At 39.0% G+C, this 25,206-nt stretch overlaps 1 protein-coding gene across 3 annotated transcripts; it reads right to left on the reverse strand.

Moving 5' to 3' along the window:
- Positions 1 to 16,206: 16,206 nt before the first annotated feature.
- Positions 16,207 to 24,215, reverse strand: LOC120564741 (glucoside xylosyltransferase 1-like). Of its 3 annotated transcripts, none has more exons than XM_039809950.1 (8): positions 23,771 to 24,215; positions 23,100 to 23,192; positions 22,175 to 22,358; positions 21,639 to 21,770; positions 21,295 to 21,486; positions 20,744 to 20,867; positions 19,445 to 19,617; positions 16,207 to 16,953 (listed from the first exon to the last, which is right to left on the reverse strand). In XM_039809950.1, the coding sequence occupies exons 1-8, from the start codon at positions 23,986 to 23,988 to the stop codon at positions 16,792 to 16,794; spliced, it is 1,278 nt and encodes a 425-aa protein (XP_039665884.1). In that variant the 5' UTR covers positions 23,989 to 24,215; the 3' UTR covers positions 16,207 to 16,791. The 3 variants fall into 3 exon arrangements, with proteins under 3 accessions (XP_039665884.1, XP_039665883.1, XP_039665886.1); XM_039809949.1 differs by having other exon boundaries at positions 21,295 to 21,546; positions 23,771 to 24,209; XM_039809952.1 differs by lacking the exon at positions 23,100 to 23,192 and having other exon boundaries at positions 21,295 to 21,546; positions 23,771 to 24,159.
- Between the last annotated feature and the right edge of the window lie 991 nt (positions 24,216 to 25,206).

Raw genomic sequence — 25,206 nt, forward strand, 5'->3', positions numbered from 1 at the left:
CCATATAAATGCCATACCATACCATAATTATGATCAGGATAAGACATCTTCCCGAAATGTTAATTGAATTAGGAATTTCGATAGAACCCTGAATAGCTTGTGATGAATGAGTGAGGATTTAGACCTTGTTGCTGAACAGGGCACAAGCTGAGTTTAATTGGATCGAAAGCATGATTATGTTAAGTAGCTAGTCCTGCTGAGTTGTTCTATTTCCTATCTTCTTGCATTTACACATTTTCTAATGAAATTAAAGGAAAGTGCAGTGGCATGAACGGTTGTTTAAAGTGTTAGCATGAAGCCAAATTATGCTTTTATGACTTTTTGCTCTGGTACTCAAAAGTGATGTTCATTAGAAAGCAGAGCAGGAAAGGCTGTAGCAGAAAGCATTAGAGAAAACGCTGCTATATTATAATGCATAATCAGAGAGAGTGCCATCATTCCATAATGCAAGACAAGCCCGTCCAGGCTGACACCTGGAAGGTGATGTGTATCTTTAATCTGAATTTAAATTCATTTGCATTTCATTTATAAAGGCCCAGTCAGGTTTCCTCTTCTAATTAGAACCAGAGATTGACAACTATTTTTCACCTGCATGCTTGATCATATCCATTGCTGGATTGTTATGAGAATGATCATGTTGCCTAACAAGGATCTTTTGCAGGTTCTCAAAGAATATTTACAAGCCAAGTTGATCAGTTGTTTCCTCCTCATCCCAATGCTAACATCAGCTCATGCTCATAACTCTGAATGTAGCTAAATGGCTGTGTTCCCTCTAATCAGCTTTAAACAAACAAACCACCACACAATGGTATCACTACAACAGCTGTACCAAACACACTGAAAACATGCCTTGCTAAATCTCCTACTGTGCAAAGATTTTTTAAAGCTGTGAAGCACATTTCACCTGTTTAAGCAGTTTTGTTTTGTTGTCTTTTGTTTTTTAGAAATTATTAAAAGGATGTCTATTTTCTTATTTTTCTATTATCTTATGGGTTGCTCTTTCACTTTCCCAAACCTTTATTTATGATCTACAGAAAATATTAAAAACATGTATTCAACATTTCTAATAATGATAGACTTTTGTTTGTATTTATTGATTTGTTTGTTAGGGTGCTGGCTTGGTGGAATAAGCACTCAACTTTAGAATAAAGTTTGATTATGTGCTGAGTGAATGAAGCTGCTTTTTGGTCCTGTGGCTTTTTGGCCATTAGCCTATGTATGAGTTATTCTAATAATATATTAGTTGGTATTTAAACACCTTAATATATATTGTCAGTCAAGAAGGATTATTATATTAGCATTTGTGTGTTGGTGAGATAATCATTTGAGAAGCCTAGTGGATTATCCTCCGATGTCACACAGTAGACCTCGGTGATCTGCAAACAGGATTAGAACTTAATCTTATTAAATTGTCATTAACTTGGTATATAAAGTTGCAACCCTTCTGCCAAATAAATCCAATCTTTATTAGAAATGTCAAATATTACCTGCATTCTGCATACATTTGTTCATGGACTATGTATTGCTTCATCCCATGTGTCTAGAATCCCCTGCTCCTTCAACCACCACACCTGCCTCCCCCCTCCACCCTCTCAGTCACTCTCTCATTTCTCTCTGCTGCTTTCACATTTCACCACAGGTATGAACAGCTCCACCTGCAGCCTTGATCCCATCCCATCAGCTTTCATTAAGACCTGTCTACCATCCATCACCCCGCTCATCACTACAATCATCAATTCCTCTCTCAGTTCCGGATCAGTCCTCACAACACTCAAACTTGCATCAGTCACCCCCATCCTCAAGAAATCTGGTCTAAACCCGGACACCTTGTCCAACTTCCGACCCATATCCAACCTCCCCTTCCTATCAAAAATCCTGGAACGTGTTGTCACCCACCTCTCCTCCAGTAACCTGTTTGAACCATTTCAATCTGGATTCCGCTCACAGCACTGAAACAGCCCTCCTCAAAGTCACCAATGACCTCCTCCTCTCCTCTGACTCTGGCCACCTCACCATTCTTATCATGCTCGACCTCACTGCAGCCTTCGACACCATCAACCACTCCATCCTCCTGTCCCAACTGGAAACCTACTGCAACATCAGTGGCACCGCACTCTCCTGGCTCCATTCCTATTTCACTAACAGACAATAGTTCATACACATCAACAACTGCACCTCCTCCGTTGCTCCTCTGTCACAAGGCGTCCCCCAAGGTTCGGTGCTTGGTTCTCTCCTTTTCATCCTTTACATCCTTCCACTTGGAAATATCATAAGCAAACATGGTCTTCACTTCCACTGCTATGCCGATGATGTCCAGATCTACATTTCTACCAAATCCATCCTCCACCCTGACCAACTGCCTCACCGATATTCAAACCGGGATACAAACCAACTTCCTCCAACTCAACTACAATAAATCCGACGTGATGCTCAACGGCCCGAAATCCCTCACAAAGAACACCCATAACTTCGGTCTCACTGTCAACAACTCCACCCTGTCTCCATCCCCACACATCTGTAATCTGGGAGTCATCTTGGACAGCAACCTCACTTTTGAAAACCACATCAACCAAATAACCAGAACTGTCTTCTTTCACCTCAAAAACATTGCCCGTCTCCGCCCATCACTCACCTTCTCTGCTGCCGAACCTTTGACTCATGCCTTCATCACTTCCAGAATTGATTACTGCAACAGCATTGTGGAGGTGTGGGGAGAGAGAGAGTGTGGGGAGGAGGTGGTGGCTCAAGTGAGCAGGCAGGGAGGGACTGATTGCCACACCTGTAGCGAGTTGTCTAATTATGCTCTCCCTTTTAAAAGCAGTAGCGAGCTGGAGCAGTGGGGATTTTGCCGACACTGAGAAGTGAAGACGCTGACACTGAGAGAAATGAACTGTGATGGTGAGAGAGACTGAACAGGGGGAGTTTGGACATTTGCGACTGAGAGCCTTGGGCCAGGTGGGAGCGAATCAACTCTGTGAGATCTGTCTGACACAATACGCCTCTGTCAATGTGAAGTCGGCAAAATAAAGAGCTGTGTAAAACATTCCTTCCCAAGTGTGTGGTGTCCTGTGTAAACAGAGGTCCGCAGCAGCAGAGTTGCTACAAGCATCCTCTACGGTTCACCTGCAAAAGCCTTAAATAAACTCCAATACATCCAAAACTCTGCTGCCCATCTCCTCACCCACACCCGTTCCCATGATCACATCACTCTCGCCCTTCAGAACGCATCCATTTTAAAGTCCTCCTCCTCACCCACAAAGCCCTCCATAACCAGGCTCCTTCCTACCTCACAGAACTTCTCCACCGCCACAATCCCCCCGTAACCTCCGCTCCGATGTAACCTCCGCTCCAATGCAACCAACCTCTCCCCACCACTCAGGACCAAGCACCGTACCTGGGGTGACAGAGCTTTCACCATTGCAGCCCCCTCCCTCTGGAACTCCCTACCCATACACATCCATGACTGTACTGACCTGGAGACATTCAAAACACTAATCAAAACACACCTCTTCAGATTAGCTTTCCACATACAATAGTCTTACATTTCTCACCTGATAGTTTTTTTTTTAATTGCTTTTAATATGCTTGTTTTATGTGTTGGTTTTATTGCTTATCTGTTTTTAATGTGCTATATGTGCTGGTTTTACTGTAAAGTGTCTTTGAGTACCATGTAAAGAGCTGTATAAATTAAATGTATTATTATTATTATTATTATATTACATTGTAAAGTGTGTTACGACAATACAAGTAATCAAATTATAAAAACTCAGAGCACCAAGTGTAAATGTTTCACTCAATGTAACAATTTAGAATTGATTCCACATCACAGCCCTTCAATTGATTTCTCTTGAACACCTCTATAGGTAGAATATTGAGTGAACGGAACATTAAATGGCTGCAGGGTAAAGGTAAAAGGAAATCCATGCATGCAGAAGGGAGATAATGAAATAGAGTGAAGTCAGACCCTTAAGTTTGATTCCGGTGACTCACTCTAGGTTCCCCTTTAAATGAAATCTGGTTATTCTCTAGTCATGATGGAGTAAGTAAAATACATTTTCCTGACACAGTAAAGACTGCTCCATTTTTTTACTTTTCTGTAATGCCTGTTTTTCTGTAAAACTAATGTTTTACTTTAAACAATATTGTTGATGTGATGTTTTATGGACATAAATCAGTTTATTATTAAATGGCAATTTACTGAGGGAGCCAGATGAGTTCAGTTACTTTAGCTATAATAATACTGGTGGCTTTGGGAGAAAATATATTGCGCAGAACAAGATGGTGGACTAACAAATTCATATATCAATAGCCATGAGTCCTTTTGGTGAAACAAGTTGGCAACACAGGATCAGAACACAACAGCAGATGCTGTAAAAACTCACGATCCAAGTGACAAGTCTTCTCGGAAGAGATTAGGAATTGTCTTTCAATTCGAGATAGTTCACTTTACAAAATAACATCAGAAATAGGTTTTCTTTTTTTTATGATGGCATTTCAGGCCTTTATTTTTGACAGGGCAGCTTAGACATGAAAGGGTAGAGAGAGGGGGAACGACATACAGCAAAGTGGCCGCTGTGTCGAGGACCAAGCCCCGTACATGGGTGCACGCTACACCAGGTGAGCCACCCAGGCGCCCAGAAAGAGGTTTTCTTGAGAAATATTCCATCACATTCTCTTCATGTAACCTACACTCACCTACTATCAGTCATATCACTGTAGAATTAGGCTTTCCATTGCCCCAAGCATGAATAAATAATGATAATGACTAACAGGAGCTTTGATGAGGAACCATCTCTGGGTTTTGGTGGTCAAAGTGCCCTTGAAAATTATAACGGGGTCTGAAAAATGGCTTTCTTGTAGCAATTTGTACTATATTCCTTATTTGAAACCATACAGCTCATTATGCAGTTTTCAGCTTGGTAACCCTAAATTGCATCGTTGCTGTAATGTGTCTGATTAATCTATTTCATTGTTACAAATGCCTTAGAGTGCAAGAAATAGAATGCTAAATTAGTTTGGGATTAGGTATTTATAATAGGTTTCACATGAGGGGCATGTCTACGTTTTATTTTTTTCTCCTCATTTAACACTTTCATCACAGCCAACAGTTCATGAGGTGGAGAGAGATTTGTGGTAAATTGTGGAGTTTGTGGGACAGCCCATTTAGCCCTTGGGATTTACTTTGAATGTACTTTCAACTCCAAATGAGAGACACTTCTCCAGTCTAAAACCAAGCTTGGAAATCCACCCATTAAAAAGTCTGTTTGCACTGACTCATTTGACCATGAATGTTTGAAGGATTGTCCTTTTCCGTGTTAGAGATAAATGTTGTGGCAAATCCATCATGTGTCGACGGCTGTCAGACTCCGGGAAAAACAATTAAAGTTTCCAAGCATGGGTCAAGCTGCTCCAATAGTCAATGAAGCAACCTCTGTGTGTGGGCCCAGGGACGGTACATTCATTAGGAAATGCCAGTGAAGAAGGGATGCATGTGGAAGACAATTAAATGAGCTACAGTATACAAGATTGAGGACTCAAGGGACTAAAAAGATGGGGAAAGGGAAAAGACAACTGATGTGAAAAAGAAGAGTACAGAACAAAGTTTGCCAAGTTCACTGTAATTATTTAGCAATAGAAACAACTTGGGTCAAAACAGGAAATGACAGACACCTAAATTGAAGTCACTGTAGTGAGAGAAAGTCACATAGGCTACAGGAGGTCCAGGAAAACTTCAGTAAACAAACCAAAAATGTGAGCCAAAGCTAGCCCCAGGTCTTTGGCATGCCTCCCAAAAGTCAACAGTCACACAGACACACAGACATAACCATATATTATTTTGCATGCAAACAGACAACACACACATTCCTGGCATTTGGCTAAGTCACAGACACTTTATTGCCACTGATGCTGCTGTCATGCCGGTGCATGAAAGTGGATGCCCGTAATAGGCCGCGCAATCAATCAGTTACCATGAATCACATGCTCGGCCCATTAATGCTGCTTGTCAGTGGTGTATACAATGCAATCAAGAAAGTGCGGAGTATTGAATCATGGGGCATATTGTTCACTAACAATACTTGGCATGGCATTGATTTTAACCAATAGTCCTTTAGCCCTTTAGATGTGGCTCATTGATGAGACACTTTATCAGGGGAAAAAAAGGTCAGTGGAAGTGATTGATACCCTCTTTTATGAGTGGCAATACAGATGGTATTACTTGTGCATTTTGAATGCTCAATCTCAATGACATTTGCTGCAACTGGGCCGTAAAAAGCCAATATAAGTGTGAGACTGAGTAATAACATCCTTATTTTTCCATGTTTGAATGTTATGCATCTATAAAACATGCTGTGCTATCTTGTATGTGATGGCAGCAGAGGCAAGAGCCCTTGGGGTCAATGTGGAAGATCTTTGAGCTGTTGTTTATGGCTGTTGAGTGAGAGAAGAGCTGCCACCCATGGGTAGCCAGAGTATAGATTATTTGTTGAAACATTGATCCACACAATGTAGCTGCAAGGCAGTGTGTCATTAATCTAGTTTACCTTCCTAATCTTTGAGGAATAGATTCAAATAATTTGCTAAGGGACCGTTCGGTATTTATGGAATGGACCACCGGAGGAAAATAGGGGAGGATCATGTCTTTTTATTCTTTGTTGAGGGGAGGGTCATCCAATCTTTTTAGTCTAGGGGGAGGGTCACCCAACTTTTGTATTCATGAGAATAGCAACATTTCAAAGTGGCTTGTTTGGTGCACATTTATCCATGTAGCTCCATGTAGCTCTCTCAGTCTCTGCCCCTATCGCTAGCAGATGGGTCCCTCCCTATTTAGTCAGCCAGACAACTTGAGCTGTAGCTTTAGAGATTGTGGGATTTCTGAAACTGAATAAATCCCGCTTGCACATATAAACACAAAACTGCTTTGCTAGCTCCATCGTGTTGTAACTAAGACATCTGCTGAATTTTTTTTTTTATTCATTAGCGTGATTGCCGTCCTGTTTAGTTCAAAAACATCCAAAACACCGTACGAAAACATAGCGGACCAGACGCAAGCTTTTATTTTGAAAAATCGAAGCTCACTGACTGCACCGGGATGGCATGAGACGGGAGGTCTCAAGGCTGCAGCCATACCTGACTCAAATATCCTTTCGGTCCCGGTGATATTATATTATATATATATATATATATATATATATATATATATATATATATATATATATACAGCCTTTTCAATGCATTTGAGGAAGGAGTGGTAGCATGCAAGCTCCCAAATTGACGCTCGTCTGAGAAATGGAGTTTTAGATAATGTTCAGCTTCAACAGCTTTACCTATATGCTAAAATATACAATGGCTGAGGAAGCCTAGTGACGAGTCCATAGCAACCCGTGTTGAATTTGTTATTACCCAGTGTGCTTTGTTGAATGGTCTCAATGTTTTATTGTTGTCGGGGGAAATTTGTTTGGAACTCTTTATATTCTAACATTCACCGGGAATCGACATGGCTTCTACCGTATAAATTTCTTATCCCCAATAAAATGAAAGAATTACATTTTAAAATATTGCATAATATTTATCCCACGAACAAATTTCTTTCAAGATTTGCGGCTGTGTATAATAAATGTGAATTTTGTAAAATTGAAGAAGAAACTATTATACATCTATTCTGGGAGTGTCAATATTCTGTGGTGTTCTGGAAAAAAGTTTAAAACTATTTAAATATTCAACAGAACCATGAAATTAAATTGGAAGCAAAAGATGTTATTTTTAATTACAAAAACAAAACAATTCACAGAATTGTCAACTTATTAATTCTACAAGGTAAATTTCATATCCATAAAGCAAAATTTTCTAAATCTCGACCAGCTTTTGTTCACTTCAGAATTGAATTCCGGAACTTTTTTGAGTCTATCCAAATTATTAATAATAAGAAAACTATTTATATAGCTGATCTACTGCAAGATTTTTTCAAGGAAATGTGATCCATAGCCTTCATTCCTCTTCATATTGCCATTATATTGTTTTCTATGTATGTATCTATTTTTTTTCTCATTATGTATTAAATGCCCATTTCAATTTTATATATACATATCCTTTATTCTTATATTTTATTTTACTGCTATTTATCTTTTACTTTATCAAAGATTTGTGCTGTTCCCTGGATGGAAATGTTTATCTTTTGTATATGGTGCCGTATTGTTCAGAAAATGTATAACTTGTTTTGTAAAGTTTTATTGTTGTATTACATGTGAATACTAGTTTATTAGATGAGTAACTTAGTATTGGAAGTAATGCAGTAATGCAGGAAGTGTGCATTTAGTTTCCATGTTTATTGTGTTTCCACAACAACGTTAGTGAGTAAATCTACTGAAATGGCCAATAACAGAGGAGTGTGATGCATAAGATGAGAATGCAGAGGTTTAGTCACATATGTCATGGCTGTAAAATAAGCAATGGCTAGATGTATGTCTTTGCCAAGTGTAAACCAGTACAGAAGGCATCAATAAATTCTTGGGGAGGGTTATCCCTTTTTTTCCATATCATTTTGGAGGGTCATCCAAAATTTATTGCTGGTGTAGGGAGGGTCAGGTCTATTTTGACTGAAGATCCCAAAACTCCTCCAGTGGCTCCTGAAATAAATAATGAACAGTCCCTAAAATGGGGTTTGCAAATTTAGAAAAGTAGATCCAGGAGTAACTTTTTTTTTTATTTACACATTTACACAATTTATATTACATTTACATTTACAATTACATTTTATTAGCTTATTTTTAGCAAACTTTGACACAGATTTGCACTGTTGACAAACAGCAAGCCGTCCTGACAGTGCTGGGGGAGAGCCGAAAGATAGAAATTGGAGTACAAATGGCAAAAATACATGTTTTGAATAAACAGTGTGAACTAAACGACCCTGTTAACTTATGCTAGTTAATTAACAGTTAGCAAGCTATCTATAGCATGAAGAGCTCTTCCCCTACTTTAAAGGAATATTTCACCGCTGGAAAGCTGAATATATCTTTAAATTGGGTCACTTATGTAGTAGAAATATGATTTTTTTTTTAAATTGGTGCCTTCTAGGCCGAGAAAAGCCAGAAAATGTGTTTTGGTCTTATATGGATGAAAAACACCAAATCCCAGAATGCACCTGCTTTGAGTTGCTTTGAGTCCACTCCCAAGCCACGCCTACCGCTTCACAGACAGACCGAGGCATTCAACTCAACTCAAGCGTGTTTTATTTCAACCATATACATGAAACAACGTTTCATCGTGACTCAACGACATTATATAAAAACGACATACGAAACAGGCTACATTTAGTACACACACTTTATAGGCTCCGTAAAGTTCAGCTAACACATACTAGCATTAGCGCTTGGTGGGCTGTAAACACCGAGCATAAACACAGCCGTGAATTAGCGTGCAATGTAGAATGGTCGGCATTTAACAGTCACAAACTCCACCAGCAGTTAGCAGTTAAATGGATACAAATCACCACATTTCTGCGCCACTCGGTGTTAACACAGCCCACCTCTTTTACCTGGCGACAGAGCATCTCTAGCTCGGAGGGCTAGCAGGCCTGGTAGCTGGACAGTCCGGTACACTATTCAGGCATGTTTCCACAACAACAAAAACACAGCAGTCTCTCAACTCACGTTGGGAGTTTCGTTGAAGTTGGATGTAGTCCAGTTTGTGGTCTAAATGAGCGGACACTTGCAAGCAGGATCCGTAAAGTTCAGCTAACGCATACTAGCATTGGTGTAGCTAAACACGGAGTATAAACACAGTCCGTTTAACACAGCCCACCTCCACAGGCTGGCGAGAGCAGCCTGGTAGCTGGATAGTCCCGGTTCCGGTACACTGTTGTTCAGGCATGTTTCCACAACAACAAAAACACAGCAGGAGTTTCGTTGAAGGAGGATGTAGTCCAGCTTGTTGTTTAATGAGCAGACACTTGCAAGCAGGATGGATGGGACAGGTGGACAGCTAGCGTTAGCTTTCCACCTAGCCGATGAGGATGTCCCCTAGCCGGCTAGCGGCATTGAGCGACACCGCTGGTCTCCGGTGCGTAGGAGCTCACGTAGTGTGCCGGAATTGCGTCCGGTAATAACGTTTCCTCCATATTCTCCGATCTGTACCGATGTATCCCGGTAATTGTACACGCCCGGTAGTTTGAATGCAGATAATTGTTGTAAATGTTTTCTGCTGAAAACCGTGAGCCTGTTTAGCGAAGATTCAAGATGGCTGACAGTCGTTTTCATTCCGGAATACCTCCGGCCAGACTCGGCTGCCCAACCCCCCCTGGGCAGCTGTTGAAAAATATCGGAAGTAGATCCTACTACTGGCTGTAGTCCTTGCCTCTGGCCCAAAAATCTTCCGATGACGCAAAAATCGTCATTTTACGTCATCGGAAGATTTTTTCCAGGCCCCAAATGCAGAGATCTCTCGTCTCAGGGGGACATGAGGGAGGGAGGCACGGTCATTCAGAAATACTATCGGGTTTCTACTGATACAAAGCTGAATGCTAAATCGGTGAAGTATCCCTTTAATAACGCTTTATTGAATAAAATTATGTAAAATCCTTGGAACAAAAAGCCAGTAAACGGCCCAGTACAGAGGAAATATAGAAGAAGCTTGGAGAACTATTGGGACTGACTAGTATGTTCCCAAGTTGCGAGCATGTCAATGATGTCAGCTCTCCAACTACATTAGTTCACCAAATATCCCTACGCCACCAAGCCTCTAGTTTCTAAGGACGTGTAGATTAACTTTTTGTTTGTTTTTTTTATTATTAATTTTTCATTGCAATTACAATTTTCAACAACTTAATTTTGTCACACTCCCAGACACAGTGCATACAAGTTTTCTTTAGCCTCATTGCATTTAAAACAAAGGTCAGGTATATTACTGTTGTATTTATTCAATTTATCAGGAGTTGTGTATGTCGGCATCAGCCAATTATATTGGAGTATCTTTAAATTAGAGTTAGACGTTTTTTTATGAGATGTGTCAGTGGTTTTCTGAAATGTCCTCTTTTAAGTCCGCCCTCCATGTCTCAAGTCTGGCTATCGATGTTTCTTTAAGGCCTTGACACACCAACCCGATAATCGGCCGTCGGACAGTATGGCGAGGTCGGTGACTCGAGTCTGTTTGGTGTGTTCCATGCCGTCGTCCGTTGGAGGGGCCGTCGGCCTTCATTTGGAAGATATAGCAGAGATAAACGGTCATTTCTTAATCCATTTAAATTTCCTGAGGACTACTGTGAGTTTCTTAAGCAATCTTGCAGGTGGAGCGAGAGGGATATTTTGAAATAAATACATGAATGTATATATATCATTTTTACTCTTATTTTTAATACATTTTGTGTGTGTATATATATATATATATATATATTTATACTTATATTGTTTGTTCTGTTTAACCTATTTGTTTAACTTATTTTAGAGAATGTGTGACATGCACCTACAACACAACACCAAAACAAATTCCTTGTATGTGTAAAAAAACGTACTTGGCAATAAAGCTTTTTTGATTCGAATTCTGACTATAGGCAATATGTTAATTTTTTATATACTTATTATCCCTATCATGGATATTGGTAAGGGCATCCACCTTTCTATAGATTTATGTACTGAGTTCATTATTACGTCATAGTTTGTTGGTGCTATAGTTTCTAAATGTAGTGTGATTTTGATGCCCAAATATGTAAATATAGATAAGAGCTTGAAAGTAAATAAGTATTGGTTTATATATTTATACATTACGAAATCCTTGCCTTACCTTTATAAATCCATTTTGGTCATCCCCCACAATTCTTGGAAACACGCCTTTTTGCCAAAATTGTACTGAGGATTTTAATTAATGCTCAATGCTGGCAATGCCAGTCTGTCAGTCAGTCGGGCAACCAGTTACAGTATGTGGTCCAGACTCCAGACTGAAATATCTCAACAACTATTGGATGGATTGCTCTGAAATGTTGTACAGGCATTCATGTCCCCCTCAGGATGAATTGTAATATCTTTGACTTTTCATCTAGCATCATTATCAAGTCAAAATTTGTATTTGTCCAATACTTTTGTTTACCAAACACAAAACTAATGACATTTCCATATGTACTCTTAATCTTGTTCCAAACAAAGTTGAACTGAAATTAGAAAGAATCTAAATTTGCAATATATCAATAGGTATATCAATAATTGTAAAGTGACACAATGATATCCATACTTTCCAACTATAGGCACTGAACTAGCGATTTCATTTCATTCATTGTTCTGCTTACAGTGGCAAATTCACTTCTCAGCATGATACTGAAGGATCCATGCATGGGTAATGCTACACGGTATATTATATTAATTGTTTTAACCCCTGGCATATCAGCACAAAATACCTGTCTCAGCAGTGCTGGCAAATGTATTATTGATCAAAATATTCACTAGTTAAATTATATCCTTTGTAGCAGGAAAGGTAGAGAACAGAGAGATAGATGCACAAGGGGAAAACAGATTTTCTACCTGGTCCATTTGACTGTGTTAAACTTCTTACTTTTATGTCATCCCTGTCCTGGTTTGACACTTTGTTCAGTTTATCAAACTGACAAGACACATGACTCACTGTCTAGACTAACTGGAGTCTCACCCTAACTCAGGGCTTCTGTCTTGCAAAATGATTCTTTAAACGTACCCTTGATGATTAAAACTATTGTGTTGTCACGTATTGAGTAATATGTTTTATCTATGAAAGCCTCAAGAGCCCTTTTATTTAATCATCATGTCTTCCTTGCAGCCCTTAAAGGTCCCATGGCATGAAAATTGCACTTTATGAGGTTTTTTAACATTAATATGAGTTCCCCCAGCCTGCCTATGGTCCCCCAGTGGCTAGAAATGGTGATAGGTGTAAACCGAGCCCTGGGTATCCTGCTCTGCCTTTGAGAAAATGAAAGCTCAGATGGGCCGATCTGGAATCTGCTCCTTATGAGGTCATAACAGAGTTAGAGGCGATACATACCCTTCTCATCTCCGTGCTTGCTGTAACGCTGTTTGACGCCCCCAGCATTAGCTTAGCCTAGCACAGATCCTGCAGGGAATTGGTTCCAACTAGCCTACTGCTCCGAATAAGTGACAAAATAACGCCAACATGTTCCTATCTACATGTTGTGATTTGTATAGTCATAGGGTGTACAAATAACAACGTCACATGAGACACAGCCATCTTCTAACCGTATACATACTGGGAACTATAGTCTCAGAAAGGCGAAGCAGCCCTTCTGGGCTTCTCAGGTGCTGCAAGCATATCACTCCGCCCAAGCAGCAATGCTTCGCCTTTCTAAGAATATAGTTCCCAGTTTATATACGGTTAGAAGATGGCTGTGTTAATGTGACCTTGTTATTTGTAACGCCTGCGCTAAAAACATGTATATAAATAAAAATAACGTAATATGTTAGCATCAAATTTATTAACAGTAGGCTAGTTGATACCGGTACCTACAGGATACCGATTAGTGCTAGGCTAAAGCTAATGCGCAATGTATGCAACGAACGAGATTACTCTGAGGTTACAGTGAATAAGCTAAAGTCCCAATAAGTCGGCGTGTTCCTTTAAGGCCCAGTAACTCTCAGGGACCCTAAAAGTTTTGGTTAAGGAATATGATGGAATGATCTGTCTTGTTTTAAAGGGTCACGGAGATGCCAGAGTAAAAGCCAGAGTGAAGTCAGGGGACACAGTCACACAACTCAACCTTGAAACAGAGTGAGTGCACATCATTTTTACACCTGGTCCCAGATGTAAAGCACTCTGCGATCTGAAAAACAGATCCGGTCATCTTAAAAACTCTATATGTCCTCTGCACATAACTGTTGATGATGTAACTCCACACTCTCCTCATGTAAAAAGGATGTTGATGACTATGCATTGCCTAATATTACATAATCCTTTCTTTGTGACCCTTTTTACTGTGTTGGGCCATTTGCCTCCGACTGTTTCAATTTATGCCTGGACTTTAAATCGTTATCGAACATTACGGAGGCCAAGTGGTGCAAGCAATAACATGAATAATCCATTGGCAGTTCCTGTTAGACCGTAAGAGAATGAGACCTCAATCACCATTATACTTAGGAGTGAAACCAGGCAGTACCAGCATTTGCCTTTCCCCCTAAAAAGTGAATATGCTTTGCATATTGAAGTTGTAAACATCGATCTTACTAAGGATTGTGCTTGAAGGGATTCAATAATATCATTGAGCATTTCTCTGCAAATGTATCATCACTTCAGAGGAATAAATTGACCTCCAGTGTTTTTGGTAGGGCTTTTTTGTATCCCCACAGCAAACCAAAATATACATTCCTTAACCCCTTAAAGACACTATTGTGAGAGTAGAAAACGTAGTACTAAAAGCTTCTATCACAGAGCTTCTCTATTAAAAATATGAACCAGAGACAATGTATAAGACTTTCCTTATAGTCATATAACTGTTGCTCATTAGCTTACAATACAGTCCTGAATTGCCTAATATGCAAATATTTTAGAACTACTGCTAGGTTTCTACTGGCTTCACATAAATAAAGCTTTAGATGTTAGTTGTAAAACCTGTGAAGAGGTAAGTCTTTCTAAGAATACAGAAAATGTCTCCCCACTCACTGCACACTTTGTAATTTCTCAGGAAGAAAAATTGATATATCTAACAGCTTCTTAGAATAGAGACCATTTTAAATTCATCATGCAGAACAATTGCCTATTCCAGGCACGTCTGTCAATCTGCCTGTGAAATGAAGAGCCAGAGGCTACTGACCCAGACACATCAGCTCCTTTTCAGCCATCTAACAACACTTTCTGAAGTCTTCCCATTCATTTCTTATTTTTAGCTTGCTGCTGCATTCTAGGACATGGCTCGTGCTCTGTCTTTGTATGGAGTGAGTGGGCAACAAGTACAGTTTATGCAAAATGGTTATCATGACTGGTGCAAAGGCTTGATAAGAATACTACATAAAATAGGAAACAGTGAATTGAGCATTGAGGAATTTCAGTCAAATAATTTAATAACACTATAATTAATTTGCCTATTACAAACACTTGAATTGTTGTAATTCCTTCCTTTTTTGTGCAATATTCTTAGGGGTAATATGCAGCCCAAAATACTGTATATTTACTCTTAAAGCAACACAAGGTAAATTCCAAACCATATTACATACTTAAGGGCAGTGTCCAATTTAAAATGCTACGACTTTTTCCAATTCAACCTTATCACAAGCATGCGTATTTTAGAAATACTACTGCTTTACAGACACCATTGGAAATGCTTTTTGATAAAATATTTACTTAATTTTCATTTGATATATACCTCAAAGTCTATTCTGGCTTTTGAGTAATACATTCAAATGACATATGATTCTGTGTTGTTACAATCCCCCATTTTCCCCCTCAATAGTGCAAATGTTTTGCTAAACCTGTCTGGCAGCCGATTTCATGACACTAGCTGGCTTAGATGAAAACGAACTGATCCCTAGGACATTGTTCCAGTTATAGGAAAACATGCTCATATTGGCAAAGTTACTGAAATTACTTAAATGCTATTACAATGTACAGTAAACAATTCCTTGACAAACTCCCATACCAGAATATATGAAACCATAGCCGCACGTTTTAAGGTAGACATCAAAAGTGCATCCTTTCACAGATGTCCAACAATAATAAATAATGATCATATTCTACAGTACAGGCCAAAAGTTTGGACACACCTTCTCATTCAATGCGTTTCCTTTTTATTTTCATGACTATTTACATTGTAGATTCTCACTGAAGGCATCAAAACTATGAATGAACACATATGGAATTATGTACTTAACAAAAAAGTTTGAAATAACTGAAAACATTATATTTTAGATTCTTCAAAGTAGCCACCCTTTGCTTTTTTTATTAATAAGGGAAAGAAAATCCACTAATTAACCCTGACAAAGCACACCTGTGAAGTGAAAACCATTTCAGGTGTCTACCTCATGAATCTCATTGAGAGAACACCAAGGATTTGCAGTTATCAAAAAAAGCAAAGGGTGGCTGCTTTAAAGAATCTAAAATATAAGACATGTTTTCAGTTATTTCACACTTTTTTGTTAAGTACATAATTCCATATGTGTTCATTCATAGTTTTGATGCCTTCAGTGAGAATCTACAATGTAAATAGTCATGAAAATATAAAGGAAACGCATTGAATGAGAAGGTGTGTCCAAACTTTTGGCCTGTACTGTATATGTTTGAAGTATTCTTAATGAGCATTTGTTTTGTTTAAAAAAGATGTGACACTTACTTAAAAAAAACATGAAGATAACCCTTTTCCATGATATACTGCAGTGACAAAAACTCTAGTACAAAACCTGTATGCAAAATTATAAACTCTAATAAAATAATCTTGATAAGAGTACATATGTAAGTACCCTGCTGCATTCATCTTCCCCCAAAGTCCTTAGACAATTGTATAAAGTGATTGTAAGTTCTTTCTAAAAAGTGTCGGTGCATTTTCCCCCATATGGCGTGATAGCATATGTGACCTGATTGTGTGTTCATTGGACAGATATGTACCAACATTGGCTTCACTTAAGAATAGAAAATATAACCTGTTCAACAGATTACCCTTCCCCATTTCCAGTCTTGATATGCAGTTTGTAAACCGATAAACGTTCAGAGCTGACCTGTGTGTGTTTGTCATCCAGCTCACTGTCTTCACAGGAGTGTCTTACATTTAAGTATTTACTTCCAGAGAGAAATTAAGACACTAATCATGATATCAGTGATATAAGAGTGTTGTCCTGCTCATCTTCTCTGTGCGGCATCTTGTTGAACAGACATGATGCTCTGTTTTAACTTCTTCGTGAACAGGTGACTGGCTCTTCCACAGTAGGTATTTGTGGTTGCCTGTAGCGACGCTTCCAGCGGCTGAAGCAGTGAGGTCTCCATGTCCTCACCAAATGTGTACTGTAATGAAGAGAAAAGTGTGCAGGTATTATATTTTTGATTTCAGAATGAACAGCAGATTTTATTACAGCTTTTTACATATGGTTGTGTGTCTTTAATTAGGCCTTCTCCTAATCCTGACATTACTCAAGAAAGACTCAAAATCAAAATCAAGCAGAGGTATGCGTTTTTATGCCTGCTGTGACAGCCATGATCATACAATAACAACTGTATTCAAATAACTAAAGAATAAAGAATTAAGTGCCACATTTATCATTGTCACTTCAAGACAATATCATTCTGCATTTGATTAATAACTGTCAATTCAAAGTGTGTTTGGATGATGAATATCTGTTACCACAACTATACAACAATGGGCTCAGTAGGGCGTAACAGCATTGGTGAATTCTAACAGCTGCAGCATTCCAGATATGCTTCATTATTGGATGCTTTTGTGTCACCAAGTGAACAGCAGAGATAAAAATGTCCAGCTCTTCAGCCAGTTAATATAAGCAACCAAAGCTTTTGTCACATACAGTATGTAAATAAGGATGCAGGCCTCTTGTTTTTGTATTGAAGTACACAATTCATTTACTGCTTGAGTAAATAAGAGGAAATCACTATTTTATAGCATCTCATTTGACTCCAGTTTGGCCAAGCATTAGGTAATTCAAAGCACACTTTCTTTATTATCTTTCATATACTGCACCAGGCAATAAAACACCATTAACAGCCTCCTATCGATTTTAATGTGGATGCTGGTGCGTTGTCCACACAGCCATCATGATGTCTCAAACTAGCATCAGCACTAAACATTTTACAACTCTTCTGTGGGCATGGCTGCGTAATGGTAGTGCCCTTTATTACAAGCTCCTCTGCTGGCTGGGAGAGCCTCCCTTGGGAGCGAAGCTGACTAAGGAGCTCTTGGTGGGATGGAAATGAGAGTTTCCTCCAGAATTGCCTGCTCCAGGCTTTAGGATGCTGTCCTCAAAGGACTGAGTGGGAACAAAGTGGGAGGGGGCCTGAGGAGCTGGAGCAACAGGAAGCACTGATAAAAGCTTCTACAAAATATAGCAAGCTTATGACAACAAAGGATGAAATGCTCTTCAGTAAGACCAGGCTATTTTCTAATGAGCTAATTTTACAACAAAGCCCTGTATCTTACTTTTATCTAACTAATACAGGACACATGTTATGATGATGACTAATGACAAACCACAGGACTTCTCCGCCTCCTAAAATCAGAAGTCTGGTATGTGCTGTCTGGGATGCTGTATGCGTGTTTGTGCTGTCGGAGAGACTGAGACTGAGTGCCCCATAATGAAGCCCGCTCGTTTACTTAATGGCTGAGAACATTGCCCGCACTGATAGTGGCCAGGCTGAGCCCTGTGGAGGTAATGGATGGAGACCAGCTAATGAAGCTTCCCTTACTCCCCTGATTGCTGCCTGCATGTTGACCGGTGCGCTGAAATCAACAAGAGCAGATCGAAGGCGAGCCGCCAGCACAGCAGTGAGAGAGCTCTCCGGCTGGCTTGCTCGCTCATTGATGACTGATGTGTAGTGGACTTTTAAGCTATGAAAGCTGAAATGCATTAATAACGCATAGTAAATTTGACAGATGTCATTCTTTTTTTATTCAAAGTTCTGTGTTCATTTTGAAGTGCCAGTAATGCACTGGCAGTGCTCTGTAGGGCATCATACCAACGTAAGGATGCTACAATTTTGAAAAGGTTTAGTTTATGGGAATGTGTAAAGAGACAGCCAGAACTCACCAGCTGTTCCAAGTGGAACAGGCCTGATACAAACCCAAGAGGATATTCAAAAGGATGAGGATGGTGATTCTATATTTTTCAACAAAACAACAATGAATTGCTCCCACTAACAAATATTGTCTGTGTCCCAATTCTGATACAGCTTACACCTCTGTGCCCTTTACAACTTAAATTGTTGTCCAAAAACTTTTAAAAGCACATCAATGTTTCTTCACTTATTAACTCTAGTTCTTCACTTGATTTTAGTTGACAACATTTAAAGCAACCATTCCAGTGGTCAAAGCAGGGTGGAGCTGATTTGTCTGGTTTGGGAGAGCCAAGACAGGATGGAAATGTTTAACAGGCTATTGATTAGGCACTGGTGGAAGGAAGCATCTATGAGAGAAAAGCAATGGCCTGGAGTGCCTATTGATAATGTAATGACACGAAAATGGTTCTCCAAATAGTCTGGTCTACCTACACAACTGCCCTCTAAAGAAACAGAGGCACCAGAAAGAAAGTCAATAAAAATGATTGCTCCTTAGTAGAATAAAAAATGCCTTTTAAAACTTTACTTCTCCATACATTATGTTATCCAGTTAGCGGTGTCTGGAACTCTTAACAACATTTTTGGATAAATAAATATACTCAATTCAGGAATATTTTACAAGACATGGTGATTGTTAACAAATATTTATTTTCTATTTCACTGTAGGGTCTCAGAGAAACCACAGACTTCTAGTTAGAGAGGCTGGCTCTACCTTTTGGATGGCCTCGTAGACGGCTCGAAACGCAGGCTGCTTGTCATCATGGTAAACTCCCCTGTTACCGTGGAGAATGAAGACACCTTCCTGATCAGCCTGTTGACAGTTGCTGCCATAGATACAATGGTCTGGACGGTAGTTCCACTGGCAGGGGAACACATATAGGCTTTCTGTAACACAGCAAGAGACATGACTGGATTGATTAGGATTAGGGCTGCTCGATTATGCAAAAAATAATAATCACGATTATTTTGGTCAATATTGAAATCACGATTATTTAACGTGATTACTCATTAACCTTTGGAAATAATGGATAATGTTCAGGGTATAATCTGTTATTGTCCTTTATCTCACAGAAAGAGTCTTTGGATCAGAATAAATTCTGTTTTGTGAGTCGGTTCAGCTTTACAGATATCACACATAATTTGCACAGCTAATGAACAATTCCAGATACATAACACAATGTGCATCTCACATCACATGTTCACTCACTATGACCACTACTAGCCTACTGTCATTACTAAATATTGTGCCAAAAATAATTTCGCCCTCAGTGGGCTTATTTACTAAGGAAAAATCCAGTACATAGGCTGTACCTTAGAGTAAGGGAAGTTACTATGTTTGAGGGAACGTTACTATGTTTTTTCATGTTGTTTTTGAGCAGTATGCCTATATGCACCACCTCTAAGCTGGAAAAAGTTTAAAACAGTAAGTGAATACAGCGTGTCGGGAGAATACAAAGTTTACTACAGCGGGGAGGCAGTGGCAGAGGGACCGCAGCCGCAGGGTTAGCTAACGTTAGCTGCTCCCAGACAACGAGTTGGTTTTGCCTTTTTTGCTCACCAAAACGCTGCTGTGGCTGCTCTCCTTCTGCCATCTTTATTCGCACTGAGTTTTTAAATTCCAGCGGATGATATGCACACAACTTGCCAGAGAGTTTATGGCTTCGGGAGGGGCGGAGGGGCGGATGTGCGCGTGCGGATGTGCGCGTGTTATTCAGAACACAACACAAAATAAGAGCGTTCTTGCAAAACAGAACATGGCAAAATAATCGTTTTTTCTCGATTATACTATTTTGGTGATCGTGGGAGCCAAAATCAAAATTGAAATCGAAATTCAATTAATTGCACAGCCCTAATTAGGATTGTAAATAACTGGGTTACAAACCCTCAAAAGTTTGTTTATTTGATGGCAAATGTCCAAAACAACAAACGTCTATAGTGAACACTCGTTTGTGTCCTGAACTAGCGTAACATTCAAGACTAAAAATAATGATGTATATGTGATAGCACAAACCTGGGTTATGGTGAAATATGATATTAAGAAGGTCCTGGTCACCCCAGGTGATATTGAGTTTATACTTCTGGAGAAGGGGCATCAGAATTTCCTCCCACTTCAGTGCAACTATTGTCATGTCATTCTAGAAGATAAAAATACAACAATCAAAAGAGCATTTATATCATTTTGCGTCAGGAAATCATAACTCTGCAATTCTGGAAAAATAATTCCTTTTGTCAAACACTTCACATCAACTCAAATAAACTGTTTTTTAGAAATTACAAGAGTGACCTCAGCTGGTCAATCTTGGTGCTACAGCTACTAATAATAATTTCATAATAATACTAATTTCAGACCTGGACATAATACAACTTACATTTTAGATGGTTCACATCTGCTTAGTACCTCTTGCCTTCATAGGTGAGCACTTAACCTTAATTTTAATGTCACAATGGCCATCATGCTACACAGGTAATATATTAAATTGGCAATGATACATAGCAACAGCTGAAAGAAGTTATCATGCTGCAAAAAACTCGCAAGAAAAATATATTCTACGTGCACATTACCTTAAAGGATTTCTCCCTGAGGCGCGTCATGTTCATGAGCATGACCCCTGAGTTGATTCCTGTCTTGCCATAGTAAGGATGGCGGGCAAAACGGTTGTACCAGCCAATGCGTGGCTCCTCGTGCTCTGGAGCCATGGCAGCTAAGTGGCTCGATTTGAACTGAGAAAAAAGGGCCCAGATGTCCTCTACTGGCTGCAAAAAAATGATATCTGTGTCCACATAGAGCAAAGAATCCACCTCCTTTAGGATCAGCTGGAAAACCGACCACAATAAAACATATGAGTACATTTTGCAAATGTGTAATTGTTACAAGTTATACGCATAAAGGATGACTTTAGACGTACTGGCAGGAAGAGCCTCTGAGAGGCACATGGTTTGAAGAGCTTCTTCCACTCCTTCACATTCTCCTTGGGGAAAGTGATGGGGTAGATGGTGAAGTTAAACTTGGTCTGAACAGTCCTGGGCCAGGAGTCCAGCTTTAAGAAAACATAAGCACAAAGAAAAATTGTACCTAAACAATATCCACACATAGTAAGATTTTAACTATGCATTGTAAGATAAAAACGATGCATCTCAGCCTTTGGGCCAAAGAAAATGACAACAACTGTGTAAAAATAAGGCTTTACTGTAAAAACATCCATGCATTCAGAATGACAGACTGTTTCTCAAACATGCCATGAGTTTGCTTACACAATTTGTGCAATAGTTGCAAAAATGCTTTCTTAATGTGATTCTGTATACGCCAGTTGACAATGGCATCAGCCATCATTGACACAGATTTAATCACAAATGGGCCATTGCTTTAGGAAACTGTACAACCACAAAATGAATACACAACTACAGTACATACAAGTTCTGGTGTTGTTGGGAAGACACTTACAGCATTTCTGAAGCGGTCATGTAGATCATCCTCAGCAAAGACGTAAAAGTGCAGAGGCTTTTTGCTGAGGAGAACAGCAGACTTCAACATGGTAAGAGTCTCCTCTAGCCTGGGGCCACAGGCCACCACAGCCAGGTGACTTCTTTCATCACTATGTTCCTTGACTGCAGAGCCTGACCTCTCTCTAAGAGCCAAGACAAAGTGAAAATGAATCAGTAATTAACCCTGGTTGTTATTGGCACGGATACACAAGTGCAGGAGAGAACAAAGTAATGAAGATATCAGCAGGCTCAGCTGACTGGTGCTTAGCCCTGTAGGGTTGGAACTGGTATTAGGTTTAATGAAAGGACCACTTTGACAGTTTTCGATCATCTCTCTGTATACATGTCATATTATGGCAAGCCTACATACACAATTATAATTGACAAAATTATTTTTATTTTGTACAAGGCTCTAGTTATCCCACCAAATGGCATCTGATTATGTTATTAAACTGTAACAAGACAGATTCAAGAAAGCCCCAATACCTCAATTATCATTCTCTCTGCAAAAACTTGCAGAGAAAAACTCCACCTATGACTGCATTGTGTAGAGTAGAGATGATAAAAAAATAAAAATAAAAAAAAAAGTACAATAGACATTTGAAGTATTTGTACTCCAAATTACTACAGCCTCTGGGTATTAATGATGATTATAATGGCTTTACACTAAAAACTCAAAGTGTTGTCACTAAATTGTCAACAGGTTTGATTTCTGAGAACTGCTTGTACTATGACTTCAAAAACTCAAGAGTAGTTTCAAGGTATGAGTGCAGGAACAGGCTGAGCATTTACTCTGGACTATGAACCTAGGAAGTAGGTGAAAGTTGTGAGTTATAAATAACAGTGGTATCTATTTATAGAGATGCACACAAAAGCAGTCATACCTAAGAGATGAATCCAATAAGCAGTTCACTCCACAAACATCAGCAGGTAGTCTCCAATATGGATTCCAGTAAGAAACTGACAGTGATTTACACCTAACAGAATAAAAACATGATCTTTTGCATTCTAAACGTTAAATCTCTTGGATATCAGACATATTTTGGAATTAGATCTGCATCTACGAGTTAGTTGTTTAACAGGTGGCCGTCCTATAAATCCAGCCAAAAGCTAACGAGGCACAGAATTAGCTAGCTAGCTAGTTGGCGAGCAGTAACGTTAATGGTAAATCAATTATTTAGCTAGCTAGCTAGCTGACAGGTGGTAGCTTTTATAATTACACAAGAAAGTCATTAGTAATTTTTAACACATAAAGTTATATACCGTGGGTATAAAACAGCACAATGAATACGCTGGCTATATTTTCAATTCAATTATTATCAGCCTGGTAACATTAACTAGCCAAATTAACCGGGTAACGTTAAGTGCCATTGACGTCAGCTTTAGCAACTCAATTAACGGCAACGTTTCAACTGCAACATTAACGTTATTATTTTAGTCCAATTTAGCAGTCACGCTAGCTTAAGTAACTGCAAATGTATCTAAAGCTAACCACTAGCTAGCTAAGTTACTAATGTGCTAAGTAATTAAATGAAATCAACGCTAACCAAACTACCTGTCAAGCTCTTCTTCGCGGTCTCGAAGGCCTGTCAGTCCTGGCCTTTTCCTGAGAAGATGCCCATAGTCATGACTGCGCCTGTCGGGTATCCCCTGTTCTTTCAGGTTCCAGTCGTCTCTGTCCTCCAAGGTGGAGGCGAGTTGATTGAACACATACAACAGTGAAAAGAAGGTGAAGACCATGCACAGGAGAAATGCTTGAAGATAGCATCGCATTTTGCGTTTCAAGTTTTATGCGCTAACGGAACATTTTTGTTGATCTCAGCTACCATCTGATGAAGTTCTACCAGCTAGTAACAATCTATCTCATAAATCAAGTCAGAAGCTAGAGTCGAATAGCACAGTCAGTTGGTGTTTACAGTTTTCCGCCCCACCCACATCGGTTAACGTTACACGTGTTTCGTTTGATCAACCATTTCTCCAACCAAAGTTTACAGTGTGTACAGTAGACAGCCAGGTAACGTTAGCTAACACAAATTCAAAGCTTGGTGCATAATTACATGTATCATTCATATTGTGTCACACAGGATGGGGACATAGGGTCAAACATTCTGGTAGATGGTTGAGAAAGTGACTCATCTTATATAGCCCAAATCCCACCTGCACATGGTAAATAATAAGGATTGTAGTGGTGTAAATACAACCAGACCCCTGCCGGGTAAAAGTAACGTTACAGAATTATCAGCAATATATACTTTTAAAATTGATGGATGTGTAAAGTCAAAATCAGTTTAATTTTGTTATATATATATATATATATATATATATATATATATATATATATATATATATATATATATATATATATTTGAGCACATATTTAGTTTGTAGTGAATAACAAGTACAAAGTTTCCCTCTGAAATGCTGTGAGGTATAAGTAGAAAGTAGCAGTTGGAAATACCCAAGTACCTCAAGCAATACTTACAGTATGTACAGTATGTGAGTAACTGTAATACTTTCCATCATTGCATTTAGGGACTTCCTTTCAAGACACAACTACAACAAGTGTAAGGCAAACGGTGCAGTGAAGTGTGTAACTCATTGATTGACCTGAACTGGCTACATAAGTTAAATACCAAGTCAATTGCCTTTTCATGTCTTGCCTTCATGGAACATATCAGTCATGATATAAAAAAGCCAAAGGTTGTTAACACATTCAAAAATACAATCTATTAGCTGTGGAGATGCAATAGAAAATCATTGAGGAAAATAGTTTTGTTCTAGTAAAGCAACTTTTAAGAAATCCATGTTTTACAAACCGTTCCGGTTTGTATTGAAAAATGAAAAACATATCCAAGTATCTACAACTTATTTTATTTAACATTATTTTACAATATAAACCATTCTATAGATTAAATCATGCTCAACTCTACCAAGTGAATGAGAAGCATACTTAGAATAATTATTCAATATTGTTTCTTAAAATGTTAGTTA

This window comes from Perca fluviatilis, chromosome 8 (genome assembly GCF_010015445.1).
Source record: "Perca fluviatilis chromosome 8, GENO_Pfluv_1.0, whole genome shotgun sequence".
NCBI lineage: Eukaryota > Metazoa > Chordata > Actinopteri > Perciformes > Percidae > Perca > Perca fluviatilis.